Source organism: Trichechus manatus, unplaced genomic scaffold (assembly GCF_000243295.1).
Source record: "Trichechus manatus latirostris isolate Lorelei unplaced genomic scaffold, TriManLat1.0 scaffold00014, whole genome shotgun sequence".
NCBI classification, from domain to species: Eukaryota; Metazoa; Chordata; class Mammalia; order Sirenia; family Trichechidae; genus Trichechus; species Trichechus manatus.
The window spans coordinates 14,700,071-14,716,583 of NW_004443950.1; the positions used below are offsets into that span (position 1 = coordinate 14,700,071).

The 16,513-nt window shown below is 43.6% G+C and overlaps 1 protein-coding gene across 3 annotated transcripts; it reads left to right on the forward strand.

The window, feature by feature from the left end:
* The first annotated feature begins 4,506 nt into the window (after positions 1 to 4,506).
* Positions 4,507 to 16,408, forward strand: AKTIP (AKT interacting protein). 3 transcript variants are annotated; one of them, XM_023726903.1, is made up of 10 exons: positions 4,507 to 5,259; positions 9,054 to 9,165; positions 10,343 to 10,548; positions 12,792 to 12,856; positions 12,944 to 13,044; positions 13,499 to 13,587; positions 13,664 to 13,762; positions 13,858 to 13,965; positions 14,763 to 14,823; positions 14,987 to 16,375. In XM_023726903.1, the coding sequence occupies exons 2-10, from the start codon at positions 9,124 to 9,126 to the stop codon at positions 15,095 to 15,097; spliced, it is 882 nt and encodes a 293-aa protein (XP_023582671.1). In that variant the 5' UTR covers positions 4,507 to 5,259; positions 9,054 to 9,123; the 3' UTR covers positions 15,098 to 16,375. The 3 variants fall into 3 exon arrangements, with proteins under 3 accessions (XP_023582671.1, XP_023582672.1, XP_012409650.1); XM_023726904.1 differs by lacking the exon at positions 4,507 to 5,259 and adding an exon at positions 6,345 to 6,472 and having other exon boundaries at positions 14,990 to 16,408; XM_012554196.2 differs by lacking the exon at positions 4,507 to 5,259 and adding an exon at positions 6,345 to 6,472.
* Positions 16,409 to 16,513: the final 105 nt, after the last annotated feature.

A 16,513-nucleotide genomic window follows, 5' to 3' on the forward strand; every position in this document is an offset into this window, starting at 1 on the left:
TAGCATGAAGTATTCGGCAAGCGGCTCGAAGAACAAGTCTAGTTTGATATTTATGAGAACAAAGTCACAGATAGTACTTTAGTATTAAAGGAAGAACGTGGAAATGGCTGAAATAACTGAGAACTTCAAAATTTAATATCTGCAGTACCAGGTATTCAAGTGTCTTGCATTAGCGCAGAGCATCTTTCTGTTCTTTATAGTTGGTTCAGGCAGGATCGTTGGGATACAGTTCTACGAAATCAGCAGTTCAAAAGTCATCATAACTACTCATCCATTAAGTACTCCGGCCCCAAATGCCAAATCTAATCACAATTTCAGACCTTACAGGTTCCAAGAAATAACAGGGATAGAAGATCAAGTTAAACAACATCACAAGGAAAAAGTCAGCCAAACCCGAATATGGACTATCTTTGTCTGTTAAAAAAAAAAAAAAGTGGGAAGACTATTTTAGAATAAAGAGATCAAAGAGACATAAGAACCAAATGCAATGAACGAATCTTGATTGGATCCTGGTTTAGAAAAATAATAAATATAAATTTTTTTTTTTAAACTTTTTATTGAAGTGAAATTCAAATCGCATAAAATCAATTCAGTGACATTTAGGACATTCACAGTGTTGTGCAATCATCACCACTATCCGATTTCAGGATATTTTCATCACGTTGAAAGAAAACCCTGTACCTGTGAAGCAGTCATTGTTCCCCATACCCCGCTCTCCCCAGCCTCTGGCAACTACCACTCTGCTTTCTGTCTCTATGGATTTGTCTATTCTGGACATTTCATATGAATGGAATCATCAGTACGTGACCTTTTGATTCTAGCTTTCACTTAGCATAATGTTGATTTATCTATCTATTCATTCATTCATTTTCTAGCTGCTTTCACTTAGCATAATGTTGATTTATCTATTTCTATATTCAACTATTTTTCTAACTTTCACTTAGCATAATGTTGATTTATTTATCTACTTATTATATTCATTTATTAACTTTTTATTAATAGTTTATTGTGTTTAAGGTGAAATTACCCAACAAATTAAGTTCCCATTTAACTATTTCTACACAAATCATTCAGTGATATTGGTTACATTTTTCACAATGTGTCATCATTCTTATTCATCCTGTTCTAGTTGTACTACTTCCACTATTCTAGTTTCCCTGCCCCCTTACCTTCTCATCTTTGCTTTAATTTTTGAGCATGTGGTCTCCTATAGATGATTTTTCTTAAAGAAGCTCATTGCTCACAGGTAATATTCTTTATAAGTCAGCCTGTTATTTGGCTAAAAGGAGACCTCAAGGGATAATTTTGGCTTAAGGTTTAAAGCGTATCTCAGGCAACAGTCTCGGAGTAAAAGTTTTTGTTGTAGGACAATCGTTGTTGTTAGCTGTCTTTAAGTCAGTTCCAGCTCATGGCGACCCCATGGTGCAGAGCAGAACTGCTCCATAGGGTTTTCAAGGCCGTGACCTTTCAGAAGCATATCGCCAGACCTGACTTCTGAGGCTCCTCTAGGTGGGCTTGAACTGCCAACCTTTCAGTTGATAGTCCAGTGCTTGACCATTTGCATCACCAGGGAGGGACTCCTGTATGAAAATCGGCAATTTAAATAGGCCTAGCATACAAGGAGGTTAGGGATTTACAGTGAATTTTCTCAGTATGATTACAGCATTGTATTTCTGTAGAACGCCCTTGCTCTTAGCAGATACACACTGAAGTACTCAGGGTTGAAGGTCATGATGCCTACAGGAAACAGATGTTGTTGTTGGTTGCTGTGGAGTTCGTTCAGATTCATGGTGGTCCCACCTGTTACAGAGTAGAACTGTTCCACAGGGTTTTCTTGGCTGTAATCTTAACGGAAGCAGATCGCCAGGCCTTTTCTTCCACGGTATCGCTGAATGGGTTCAAACAATCAAGCTTTAGGTTAGTAGTCGAGCACAAATCATTTTTACCACCTAAGGACCTAAAAAGAAAAAGAAAAAAAAGAAAGATAGCAAAAGGAAATATGGCAAAATTCGGGATGCTTACTGTACTCTACTTTTCTCTATGACTGAAAGTTTTCATAATAAAAAGTTGGCGTAAATGATGGTGATGATGTCATTTGATTTTTGAGAGGGGCTCTCAGAATTACCGAGACTCTGTCTTTAAACGAATCACTACTACATATTTAAGTTAGGAAGGTATCCCTGGCTGGAATAGTGCCTGCCCACAGCAAACCCTGAATTATTTGTCAGTGAATGAATACTGCTTTCTCTCTCTCTCTCTTTGGTTTTCTTTTTCTCAATCTACCGGTCTAGTGAAAATCGACATTTAGCCTTTAGCATCGTTCCAAATGCTTTGAAACCACAGCCTGAGGTGGTTTTCCAAAGATAACATCAATCAAAGAGAAGATTCTTCTTGTGGCTTGTGGTATAGTCAGCAGCATGCTAAGAGAGCCCATGGTTATTTGTATTGTTATGCCATGTTCAAAACACTGCTTGATTGTAAAAGGAAATCAATTCTCCTCCAGGCCCTGTATGAGCAGTAACATCGTTTATTGGTTGCTTTTTGTTTGACATAAATATCCAGCGGTCCATCAGCTCCTCTGATTTTGTTTTGAAATGTAGTCTGCCTGTAACGTTCATCCCTCCCTCCATGCCACCATCCCTTCGCCCATCTACCCACTGACTCAATGGCTGGGAATTATGGGGAAGAGGACAGGATAGAAAGTCTGATGCAACCAAAAAGTAGGAACGCACTTGTGATATTGTGAACAAGAACTGTAATGATCAGTGATAATGCAGGCAGGACGAAAAGCACATTATCCTTCTACAGCGGTGTTTCTCAAACTTCAACAATTCTAAAGAATTCACATTTTTTCTGCCATACCTGAGAATCATTATTAAAGGACTATTAACTATTTAATATTTTTTCTTAAATCCATTTGCTTAAAAAACAAACTTAAATGCCTACGTTGGTCTCAAACATTAAACCCATTGCCATCAAGTTGATTTCGACTCATAGCGACCCTATAGGACAGAGTAGAACAGCCCCATAGGGTTTCCAAGGATGTAATTGTTACAGAAGCAGAATGCCAGGTCTTTTCTCCCACAGAGAAACATTACTGGCTGTAAAAATCATGATTTTGATGTGCTAATTATATTTTTTCTATGACATATTAAAATAAATGCATGGCTAGGTGTCAACTTGTTATCCTGAGTGATAATTATAACCAATGATACGGGTACCACACTGTATAGGAATCTACCTTTCAAAAAGGATTCAGGGACAAACAGATTGACCTGAAAACTTTGACGCACGCACTTCAAATAAGCATAATTTTGCCCCTTTCGTCTGTTAAGGCCTTTAGCAGTAGGTCAGTGATTTAAACTGCTTTATAGAATTGATTTTCCAGGGACGAAAGGAAGAATGAATTCTTTGAATATTTTGCTGACTACAACATGAGCAGGAATGCTGGAAACTCATAGAGATCACATACCTACTAAGGCCTGATGAAAAAGGACTCTTTTGACACAAATATGGTATCTGCAATGCTCCTAAAAATTAGGTAACAAATGTAACATGAAGTTGTGGAAGATGTTTTATAGGTAAGGTTTAGGGTCAGTTGGGTTTTTTGTCAGTACTTTACAATTTAGTCCTAAAGAAATAGTACCTTGAGGCTGTCTCCTTGTCTCCCTTTCAATAAATCATGCTGATTTTCGTAAGCAGCTACTTTCTTGGTGCAGAACTGGGGGCGTACAGGCTGGTAGGTGTTTTGAGTCTAGTGTAGTTGCTCTATCCTTCATTTGGAGCCTTGGTGGAACAGTGATTTAGAGCTCGGCTGTCAACCGAACTGACTAGCCACTCCTTGGAAACCCTATGGGGCAGTTCTACTCTGTCCTATAGGGTCGCTGTGAGTCGGAATCGACTCCAGGGCAACCGGTTTGGTTTGGCCAAATATTGATTGCATATCTATTATAGCCAGTTGTTGGGCTGGATGCAGGGGAGACAATGGAAAGGAGGACAATGGAAAGGAAACAGCGGTGCCTGACTCATGGAGCTTCCAGTCTAGATGACGTCGAGTCATCTCCCAGATCAACAGAAAACTGGCTCAAGGAAGTGTCTGAGCCGAGAGCTGCTCGCCTAGAACAGGGAAAGAGAAAGAACAGCCAACACAAAGGCACCATCCTGTGGTGGTAAACAAAGTAGACAAGCACCAGTCCTTCAAGGAACTGAAAAAAATGCTTGAGTACCTGGAGCCTGGGGGCAGGTGACCCGGGACAACTGTCGGCCCTGCCATGCTGGGCCCATAGGCATTGTAAGGAGCTTGGTCTTTGCCCTAAGAGCAATGGGGAGCCATCAAAGGGCTTGAACTCCTCACCAAAATTGAGGCTCTATCAGCAGTGAAGAAGGGGGAAATGGGTATCAGGTACATAAGCATCATTGCTTGCAGAAACTTCCCAAGCACGACCTATCCAAAACAGAACTCATTATTTACCCATTCCCTACCTTCCCAAACTTGCTTATGGTCCACTGTTTTCTCATCTCAGTGAATGGCCGCATCATCTATCCGGTAGCTCAAGCCAACAATCTAAGCATCATCGGTGATAACCTCCCTCTTCTTCTTCCTCCCATATTATAATCCATGGCCAAGCCCTGTCCATTCCACTTCCTAAATATCTCTGGAACTCACGCACTTCTCCATCTCCACCACCATATTCATGCAGTCATCTCTTGCTTAAACTATTGCAATGATTTCCTAACTGTTCTCCTACTGTTGTACAATCTATCATTGGCCACAAGGAAGGGTTTCCTGTCTTTTTTGTATTGGTTGAGACTAAGCAGATTATAACATTCCTAAGTATATTCAAACTGGACAAAACGAAGTGGCTCAGGGGTGTTTTCACCTGGGGGAGGAAGCTGGATGTCAGAAACAACCCCTTGGGATTAACAGCAGGGAAGTTTGGCTTCTTGCCGTTTACCAAGTAGGTCATTTACCGGAATCTTGGAGGCAACCAATAATTCGGCAAATAACCTGGTCAGAGAATACTTCCCCTTTTCTGAGTGTAAGATACTACGTTAGGAGGTGTGGCAAAGTCCCAAAGGTCAGTGCCACGAATGTCTAAGAGAAGAGGTAGAACACTTTTTAGGGGCGGGGTCTTCATGGGTGTTTAGAACTCAGATGTCAGAGGCTGCAGGGACATCTCAAGAGAAGGCATCATTGTGCGAAAAGGCCTGGAGGTGTGAATGCCCACGGCAGCCGTCACAGAATTAGTCTGGAGTCAGGTAGGCGTGCGGAGTGAGGGGGGAATGGGGAATGCGGTCCCAACAGGGTGTGCCTTAAAAGCTGGACCGAGTTTAGATTTTATTCAGTATGAAACTGCCCCCGTGGAAGGCTTTTCAGCAACGAAAAGTTATTTGCGGTAAGGGTGTTTCAGATCAAAGCGAAGGCTGGTGGGTTAAAAAAACAAAAAAGACAAGGGGCGATGCTGCCATAGGGGAGGTTCTCAAACTTCAGTGCGCACCAGAATCACACTGTTAAAAGGAGAACTTGTTAAAAATGTAGATTTCTGGTACTCACTGCTCCCCGCATTTGGATTCCAGCGGTTCGGACCGGCGTGTCCGTTTTTGAAAAGCTCGTCTGGCAGCGACAAGGGATGACTGGGGAGTTTAGCTCTCATCGCCCATCTCCAGTAGCCCCTCCTGCTTTGATATGGAAAACCGGTGTCTCAATCTTACGTAAAGTGTTCTCACAACCTGACAACTACCCTCAGGCCCGCCCCTTCCAGGCCAGCCCGGGACCCCCAAGGAGTCAACGTGGCGGCGCCACTAGGAACGATAGAACGTGATGTTGCGAAGGGGCCCCAGGAAGCACGCGGCCGTCAGGGGTCGCCCATGCCGTAACCAGCAGCCCGGCATTCGACTGTCCGGTCCCCCAAATCCTGTCACAGGGACATCAGGCCAGAGTCGGGCCCCCACCCTGGCTCAGGCTGAAAAAACCCGCAGTCACAGCCTCCCTGAGTGGCTGGAGCGACCTGCCCGCATAAACCTCTAGGCGGGTCTCCATGGTGATTGATGGACGCTGTGGCCAATTATGTCCGGGCGCTTGTTTGTCCCCCTCCTCCAGCTTCCCAAAGGGACCGGATACTTCCCTGACGGATAGTTAGCCCCGAACGCTTTTACGTAAGGGGGAGGGTCAAGTGCGGCCCCACCCGTACGGAGCGGATTTGATTGGCAGAACGGGGTGCTACCGGCCAACGCCCCCCGGAAGAACATTTTTGACGGGCAGGTGCGGGAGCCATTTGGCGCCGGGAGGCTGGGGCGGAAGCGGCTGGGTGGGGGGGCGGAGCCCGACGCGAGGGAAGGGCGGGGTAGGGCGGGGAGTGGGTAGCGGCCGGGCGGCTGTGCGGCCGGCGATGCTGTCGGGCTGCGACGGCGCTCGGCGGCCGAGAGCATTGCGTTGAAGGTAACGGGGAGAGGCGTGCTGCCAGGACGTCTGGTAGGTAAACGAGGGTTGAGGAGGCCTTAAATCCTAGCCCCCAGCGTCCTCGGGCCCGGCGTTTGTCTGCCCTACCGAGCACTCGAGGCTCCGCAGCGACGGCGGCCGCGCAGGGACACGGGGACTGGCCGGGCACCTGTCCCGCATTTGCAGGCACCTGCTGCGCGCTGCTCGCTGCCAGGGCCTGGCACTGGGGGCTGCGGCGGGAGCTGGCCAGGGCTGGCCTGGAGGCGGACCCGGCCTGCTCGCCCAGTCTGGGGCCCGCCCTCTCCAGTCCAGTCCCTGTGTCCTCGCTGAAGGGGGCTTTCGCCGAGCCCCAGAGGCCCTCAGACCCCGCCAGTGGGCTCGCGGGCCCGGTCGGCCTCGTGGGCCCGGGTCGGCCTTGAGCCCGTCGCGTTGAGATCGCTACGAGGCCAGGATGTGGCTGGCCTCCGCCATGCAACACCTCGAGACAGGTTTGCCCAGATTCTCTGCGTGCGTGAAGACGAGTTTCCGCCCCGAGCAAGGGTGCCCGTCCGAGGCCGGCTGCCTGTTGAGGACCTGATGCCCGTTTTGGACTGGGGTCGTTTTTTGTCTTTCCCTGGGGCCCTGCGCCGTCGCCTTAGTGCGCCGTCGCCTCTTAGGTTGGAATTTCTTAAGCGTCTTTCAGGATGATGTATTAAGTTAATGCCTACAGAAGCACCAGGGCACCTGGGGGAAACAGCAATACTCGTCGCCAGTTTGGGCTCATGCGATGTGTAGGTCTCAGCTGTACAAAGGAAAGTGATCATGTTTTGTTCCTCTGGCTGAACCAGCAGAAATTCTAAAATTATTCCCAATGACTAGGGCGTATTCCTGTATCTTCCTTCTATCTGTGGCACTACTGTTGGAAAATACCCAAAAAGCACACTACCGTTTCTCATGGTGATTGTGTTGCTGCTGGAAACATTTGGTATAAAAATCTATCGCAAGGCTAGGCAGTAGTAGACAAAACCTGCTGCTTAAAGATAGGAGGAACTGGGGGCAAGTTCTAGACTCCAAGAGCCTTAAAGGCAAAGTCATAAAATCATAACGTGTTAGACTTGGAAGGGACTCCACAGGTGATTGGTGCACCCCACTACATTTACAAACGAGGGCACCGGGGCCCAAGGAGTAGGGGTCTTCTTTTAAATCAGGTCTGTCCAAGTCAAGAGTGTGGTGCTGTACAATACTGCTAGATCTGAAAACCAGTATTGTTTTCATTTGGGCCAAACACGAACATGCCCCTGCACATTTTTGATGTCTGACTACTCTCATCTGTGTCATAAACCCAATGCTGTTGAGTCGATTTGGACTCATAGCGACCATCTGTGTCATAGTCACCTTTAAAGACAGATTTGCAGAGAGCTGTTGCTGCTTATTGCATGTAAGTCAGCAGGTGAGTGGAAGAACCAGGCTCCTCATTCCTGTGATTTAATTACTGGGTGGCATCAGCTCTTGGAAAGCCATATGGCAGTAATAGGCACTCATGGAGTATGGGAGATCTGGTACCCACCCGTGGAGGTCACAGGCTCATCAGATAGAAAACAAATTATTGCCGATTAGAGATGTTTGGTACACGGTTCTCTGCTGATTGGCTTATGAATTTAGTAAAATGTTGCTAAATGTGACCCTTTCACCTTCAGACTTTTTATTGGTGTAAGTAGGAGGTCAGATAAGGAGTTCTGTTCTAAACATTAACAGCCTGGGAAGAAATCACCAGAGCAGAGAAGTTGCTGTTCTTACTGCTCTGCTTGGCTTCTTTTCCTTTGCCTCTTCCTTTGTATTTTTAGTAAATGACCTACTGACTTTGTGACCTTTGAGACATGTTTTCTTGTCCACAACTTGAATCTTCTTGGGGAAGATTTGTGCTTGTGCAGTATCTTTGTTGCACTTCTCTGTTGCATCTGTATGTACTGCTTGCCAGTTCCTTAAATGCCTAATCCTGCAGTTTCCATATTTTAGCAGTTGAAAAAGGCAGTTTCGTGGGAATGATCCTGACAGAACACAGTTATCCATGACTGTTTATCAAGATACGTATGCTCTACCCCCCTCTGCTGCTGCTTATTTCTTTGACTACTAGTTTCACTGGAGTCATTCTGTACTTAAGACAACTAATTTAAGATACTTTTAAATCAGCCACCTTGGATCGTCATCATGTGTTCCCATCACCCTGGCAACAGTGATACAGCTTTCGTGTATATGGGTACAGTGCATTCTGAACCTGTCTTTTCCAAGAGTTAAATGCCTAGATATTATGTTAGTAGCAACTGCTATAGTCCACATCTTCTGAAGTTTTGGCACCAAAGCCAGATTATCACTGAATATGCTGAACCATGGACAGGGACCCAGTTCACAGACTCCTGCAGGTATCTACAGTGGCAGGGAAGGGATTGGAGCTAGAAGAGGAGGGAGTATTGACAGAAACAATTTCTGAAGATGTCTGAAGACTTTTTCCCTCCCTAGATTTATAACTATATATTAGATACCATTTTAGTGTTATCTCTGTGTCAGATTTTATTTTCAACCATTTCAGAATTCTTAATTGTTGCTGGTGGTATGTTTTTCCCCATCTCTTTTTAAGGTAAAGTGAATGCTGAGGACAGGAGTTTGATGACCCAGACCACTGAATTTTTTTGTTTGGAGGACACGTTATGAACCCTTTCTGGAGCATGTCTACAAGCTCTGTACGCAAGGTAGGTACAGTCGAGAGGTTTAGTGAGGAAACCCATTTGCTTCTCTGTCAGAAAAGAGGGCCAGAATAGAGGCCAAAATAATTCGTACCAAAGTTGCCTATAATTTTTACGGAATTACCTGGTCTTTCTAGTTTAGGCTTCCTATAGAGAAATAATTATTTTGTCGGCTAAAGTTGGTTTCTGACACTGAGATTGTCTCTCCAATAGAAATCTTTGTGGTAATGTCAATGCTAAGATTATTTTGATCCAGTTGATAGGTACACACATGAAATTTGATACATCATGCTAGTAGGTTTTCTTCTAAACTGAAAGTTAGATTCCGTGTTTAGAGAAACCTTGGGAAAGGCTAGTCCAATATGGTCAAGTCAGACCTGAGGGCACTAGTTGAATTTTTCTAAATAAAATATTTTTTTGTTGCAAAAATAATACATTTTCACTTTAGGAAAGCGTAAAACATGCAGATAAGCAAACAGAAAATAACCCATAATTCCACCTCTAAGAGTACACCACTGTTGAACGTCTTTTTTCTATGCATATGCTATACATTTTCCACGCAGCTAATTAAAGTGCCTTTAGTTGTACGTGAGCCAAGGAAGCACCTCTGAGATGGTGGTTTAGCCTCTGACTTATTAGACCTTTGCCATGGCAGTTTATGCTGGTGGGTATGCCAGATGTGGAAACACAGCCATTAGGAACAAGATCAGAATCAGACCCAAGTAAGCAAGGGACCAGCTTCTTTCTTTGTTTCTAACCCAGGTGCTAACAACATCAGGTAGTGACTAATTTCAGTCTTCCATACTCTTTAACTGTATGTTGAACTTCTTAGCACCTGACCATCCACAGTACCAAGGTACAAGGGAACTTTTCTAGGTCTTGGACAGTGTCTAATGCTTAGTAAACTCCTTTCCCTCTTTTGGAGGGAGGGGCACCAGGAGAAACCAATTCTTTCTCTGGTTCAGTTAATCTTCTAAATACTGACTTTATTGCCCTTAGAGGATACAGCTATTGAACTTTACTCTTGGCTTTTGCTTTGTTCTGCTCTTTGTAGGGCCTGCCTGCTCTTGATCATGGTGTGAAAATGTCCTTGTAAAAGAATTCCAGCTTTTAGGTCATAGAGTTAAGGTTATACTCTTGTGATCTGAGAATCATCCTAAGAAATATTCTTTGTCTTGAATAGCGATCTGATGGTGAAGAGAAGACGTTAACAGGGGACGTGAAAACCAGTCCTCCACGCACTGCTCCAAAGAAACAGCTGCCTTCTATTCCCAAAAATGCTTTGCCCATAACTAAGCCTACATCTCCTGCCCCAGCAGCACAGTCAACAAATGGTACACATGCTTCTTACGGACCCTTCTACCTGGAATACTCTCTTCTTGCAGAATTGTAAGTTCTCAAGAAGTTATTTAAACATTTTGAATGATCCTTGAAGGCAAAGAATGTAATTTAGTCTGATGGATGCAGTAAATGGCAGTCATTTAATTTTAAAGCTCAACTCACACCTGCCCCCATTATCAGACATAAGGTACGTAGAGAACTGTGGAGGCGATTGCTTGTGACATGTATCTTCACCAAGACCTAGGGAGTTACATAAATATGCTTTCTTAAATACAAGGATTCATCTTTGGTGCTTGAGTAAATAAAGATTCATTTCCATGTCTGTTTTGGAGAGCAGGAGGAGGAAGAATCTAAGATTTATTAAGAACCTACAGTAGGCCAGGACCTTAATAACTTAAGTTTGGTCTTCCTTTTGAACTTTATATGAGGTGAGGAATTTACCTCCTGAAGAGGCTTTTGTAGGGGGCGGGCCAGCGGAAGGGTGGCATCTGTTCTTTCTTGGGTCAGACTTGTCCACCTTGTAGGAGGCATCTGGACAGACTGAACAGCAGCTGAGGAGATGATCTTAGCAGGGAGAGGTCAGGAAGCCAGACCTTAGGGGTCATCAGTTGGAGGAACCGGAGACATTGGCTTGGAGAAGAGAAAATTTAGCAAGTACTTACTAAAACTGTCTTCATCTGTTTGAAAGTCTGGCATTAGAAAAGGCAATTTGACTTATTATGTATGACCCCCCAGGGAAGAACTGGGTAATTACAGGAAAGTTAGAGAGATTTTGGGCGCCATGTTAAGTAAGAACCTGACTAGTTACAGAAGTCCAAAATTGGACTAAAGTTGCACAAATCTATAGTGTGCAACAAAGTGGGCACTTGTACAGAGGGCACCCATACAGAGGGCTTAGTAGTGATGTCACAGCACGGGGCTCAAAATCAAGTGAGTTTAGATGGCATTTGACTTGATCATTTGTTACACGGGCAGAAAATTTGGAGCTTTCTCAATAGCCATCATTTTAAATTTCCTTGGTATATGAAGTTATTTTAAAAGCATTCTTTACCCATCCCCCTCGGTGTACTTTTGTTGCAGTGGGCAGAGGGTCTGAGGCCCCAGTGTAACAGACTGGGTGTGATCTGGTAGCAGTGGCCCCTTCAGCTTTATAATCAAGGCCTTGTGTTTGAGGCCGGGCAGGGAGTTGGGACAGGCTTCTGTTGTCGTGGTTAAATCTGCTGTCTGTACTAGACCACAAAATTGCCTTTTCTGACAGCTCATGCTTGTAGATAATCTGCAAGCCATTGCTACTGCTGACGTGCTGAATTTTAGTGATTTAAAAGTGGAATAGATAACTACTTTTAAAAGGTTAAAAGTAAGCAAGTACTGTGGCCAATGGGTAGTAAAAACAATTGACGGTGGCTTAATAAGCTACTTCGGAATAAAATTCAAGATTGGCGGGTTAATGTGTTTTCAGGCTCTAGGGAGGCATTGTTCTCAAGGTCTGGTCACAGCCTTTAGGCTTACAGCTGCAGGGACCAGAGCAGACTGGCTGTCAGTGGGTAACTAGGTTCCAGAAACGCCAGTGAAGCCTTCCTGGTAGTGCTCTTGTCTTCAGCACCCACCATCTACCCCACCCCCAGCAGGGCCCGCAGAGTGCAAGGGTCGGAGTTTGGGGGCGACTTGGGAGCAGAGTACAGTGTGAGAGCCTCACATTGATGCCTGCCTTTAGCAGGCAACACTGCAAATCAAAACTGCCCTCTGCTGCACGGTCTGGTGATTCAAACTCGAAATGACACCTGAGTGAGGGCAGTGCTATGGAGTTTTTATTGAACTACCTAAAATGGCGTTTTAAAATGATTTCTGAATACGTGTGTGAAATCTTACCATCTCTAGTCACACAAGCAATGATAATTTTACAAACACGGACTTGACTTAAGTCATACTGTAGTACTCAGAACTACCTACGGACTGATTTCCAGGTGATGTTTTTGGGAAGCTGTGGTTTCTGAAGGAAAACCTGGTTCTTTGCGTAACCTTTGCGGATTCACTTTCTCAGTCTGGGGCCCTTTTTTGGCTCATGTCTCTCCTGTGAGAGCATGTTAGGAAGCCAGCGCCTGAGCAGCAGCCAGGCCAGTGCTCTCTCAGTGTGTCCAGTGACGTATTATGACAACTGGGCGTGTATGCCTGGGACATCAGCTACCTCTGGAGGGATCATTCCTTGTCTCAAAAAATGATCGTGGGGTGGTTGGCGCTAAGCGTGTGATTTACAGCCATACAAGTTAATTATCCTGCTGCTTCTATTTCAGTACCTTGGTTGTGAAGCAGAAGTTACCAGGCGTCTACGTGCAGCCATCCTATCGCTCTGCGCTAAGTAAGACAAAGACTCACTTTCAGTTTCTAGCCTGTATGGTTCCTCTGACACAAACTTAAACCTTCACCATTTTATTCTTTCCTACAGTGTGGTTTGGAGTAATCTTCATACGACATGGACTTTATCAAGATGGTGTGTTTAAGTTTACAGTTTACATCCCTGATAACTACCCGGATGGGGACTGCCCTGTAAGTAGGTGACAGGCCGGCTTAAAGAGCTTAGAGGTTTCCTAACACTTATGATTTCCGTTTTCCGAAGGCTTGTCTGCCCAATAGTCTTCCCAGGGAATTTTTGTGCTTTGCTGCATCTTCTGTCGGGCTGCCCTCTGCCTTTAGCTTTGTGTCTCTGCTCAAGGTGCACAAGTGAGGCTGGAAGCTATACTACAGCACTTCCTATGTGAATGGGGATCATGGTGCTCTAGGGGAGGAGACTGACTTCTTTCCTTTTCCATTGCAAAATTCAGTTTTACAGGAAAATGGTGAAAGTAGTTAAGTACCCCTCTGGAGGCAGCTCTTTGACTTTTAACAATATGTGACTGCCTTGTTCCCCTGAAGCTCCTTTTACGACTAGCTCTGTGGTCTAATAAGCTGTGTGTTTTCCTCCATTGCTTTCATTGAAGGATATGTCTCTTTTTAAATGTAGCGTTTGGTGTTTGATATTCCCGTCTTTCACCCGCTAGTTGATCCCACCTCAGGTGAACTGGATGTGAAGAGAGCATTTGCAAAATGGAGGTTAGTAAATAAGTGTTTTCTTCTAATGGTGTAAAACTGCAGGAGGAGCCTCAGTAATCATGCTTTTTCCACTTAGGCGGAACCATAATCATATCTGGCAAGTATTAATGTATGCAAGGAGAGTTTTCTACAAGATTGATACAGCCAGTCCCTTAAACCCAGAGGCTGCAGTACTGTACGTTACTTTTGTTTTGTGATTTAAGAAAAATTTGAAAATGCATCTAAGTAGATTAAATGGGTAACTTTTTTATTATTTAAACTTTAACACAGGTACGAAAAAGATGTTCAGCTTTTTAAAAGTAAAGTGGTTGACAGTGTTAAGGTGTGTACGGCTCGTCTGTTTGACCAACCTAAAATAGAGGACCCCTATGCAATTAGGTAAGTGGAGCATCATTCGATAAACCGCACCTTGCAGTACGGTGTCTTCATTTCCCCGGGGTCTTAGGATGGTGCTTTGAAAGGGATGTGTCTAATCTGTTAGTCTGCAACCCTTATAACTTGGTGTCACCTTGATTTCTGATGCCTGTTGGACTCTTAGATAAGAACTTTACTTTGTCGGACGCGTTGTGCCAACAGCAAGTTATGTGGTGCGTTTGGTTTCCTAAGGATCCCTGCGATGGCTCATCCAGTCCCATGTCAGGACGTTTCACTTGGCACTTTTAGCTGGAGCCCCTCTTGAACTGCCACACTGACATTCAGACATGGTGAAAGGACGGAGATGGAATAGTGTCTGAGGTGGTGGGTTCCTGCAGCACTGAGACTTACTCTTGGGGAAGAATACTGACATGATGGGTTGGTGATTTAGCTCTTCGGCAGCCCTGGCGCTGCAGGCAGGCAGCATAGCATAGGTTAGAGCACGGGTTCTATAGATCGACTGACTGACTGGCTTTTAGATTTGGTGACACAGCAGTTACTAAATTTTACTGTCCCTCATTTCATCATCTTTAAATAATACTGGGGATTGTGTGAGGCTTAAATGAGATAACCCATGTAAAGTCTTCTAGAAGGGGTAGTTAGGTGAGAAAATCATTCACATGTGACAACTGATTATGTAAAGATCACTCTTTAAAAGTATTATTCCTTAAGTTTTATTTGTTAGGGCAACTGGCTTAATTATTGAAAAAATAACGTTGAGTTAGCCAAAAGCAGTTTTTAATATTTTTCTCTCCGTTAAGCTTTTCTCCATGGAATCCTTCTGTACATGATGAAGCCAGAGAGAAGATGCTGACTCAGAAGGTAAGTGGATAACCGTTTCTGAGATGGTTAACTCACTGTTCCTTTTCTACAATGTCTTATTAGGAGACCACTCATTGTACACAGATAGCTTTTTGGGCAACAAGCCTGTACAGGGCTCAACTTCCATCATCGTGTTTTTAATGTCTGTTTTGATTGTGCCTAGAAGAAGCCTGAAGAGCAGCACAATAAAAGTGTTCATGTTGCTGGCCTGTCATGGGTAAAGCCTGGCTCAGTACAACCTTTCAGTAAAGAAGAGAAAACAGTAGCAACCTAAGAGGTGGTCAATCTGGTGCACCGTGCACTTTCCTGCTGGACTCTGGCCTAGTTAAACCTGACCAATGGCAAAGGACTGCCTGAAGAGTAAAACTGTGTGGACAGTGACTGAGATCAGTGTTTTCCATGTACGCTTAGGTTCGAACAGCAGGGTTTGGAAACTTGTCTTTAAGTAATGCATTACTTCTGTCAGAAGTGTCTTTAGGGTGTTATCTAGTTCAGTACTCCAAATTGTTGGGGACCTTGAGACTTAAATATTTTTCTGAACATAATGCTAAAGGTAAGTTGCATTCGTTTAAGCTAATACTAGAGTAGGCAGAGTTCAACACTACTTACTGGTTTTTAATCGGTGGTTTCAGGTGTACATATGTTAGGATGTGGAGAGAGCAAGTCCCATAGCTCAGCACTTTGAAATGCAGTCCCAGCCTACTGTCTTATTGATAAACTGCTGTCACTGAGGTACATAATAGTTGAGGGAGAGGAAAGCAGACACCTCGTGGTTTTTTTTAAAGCAGATTACTTATGTATTTTTATGGCGGGAGGGAGAAAAAGTGTTAAAACGGTTTCTAATGAAGTCAGATATTTAAATGATGAATGACTAATGTGTTTGGTAGAGACAAAATAAACTAATAAATGATTGTTCTTTGTCATTTATGCAGGAAACTAAACACCCTTCCCTCGATATAACTAAACAGATTAATTTATAAATGCTTTATTGAAAAATACACTTATTTTCATATAAAATTACAGTAGCAGTAAGTATCTTAAGAGCTTTCATAAATATTTCTGTAGAACACTATTCTAATTGAACAGTGTAAGGTCCATATTTCTTTCAGAGCAATATGAAGTTACCTAGTAACTCTGCTTATACTGATTCAATTTACAATTGAATTTTCTCCCTAATAAGACTATTAATTCAACTTTAAAACCGCTGGGAATAGGAGTGATTAATAAAGGTACAGCTGTTAAATAACATTTTCTAATTTGTATAAATGGTACTATGTACTAATGAAAACCTAAATTCTCCAATCTATTTTAACTGCCAGGAACATAGCCAAAAATATCTTAAAATACATCACCTTAATAGACACGTCTTTTGGATAACTACCTCCTAAAGGAAGCGTCATAATTTTTCACATTAATACCCTCAATTCAACTTGATTTAGAATCTTGACTTAGCCAGCTGATCCCTATATAACAGCAACAGAAACTGGAGAATTCAAAACACATGCCCAAAAGGTGGCTACTGGGGCTTTAACAGTAAACGTTTTTAAAAAAATAGAAAATGATCAAAGAAGGTATTGGATATTTAGCCTAGAAGTTCTGTACTTAATAAAATCCACATTGTAGAAAGTGCCATCGCAAATATACAGCAAAATCTGGGTTAAAAAAAAAAATCATGCTTTTTACAGCCCTA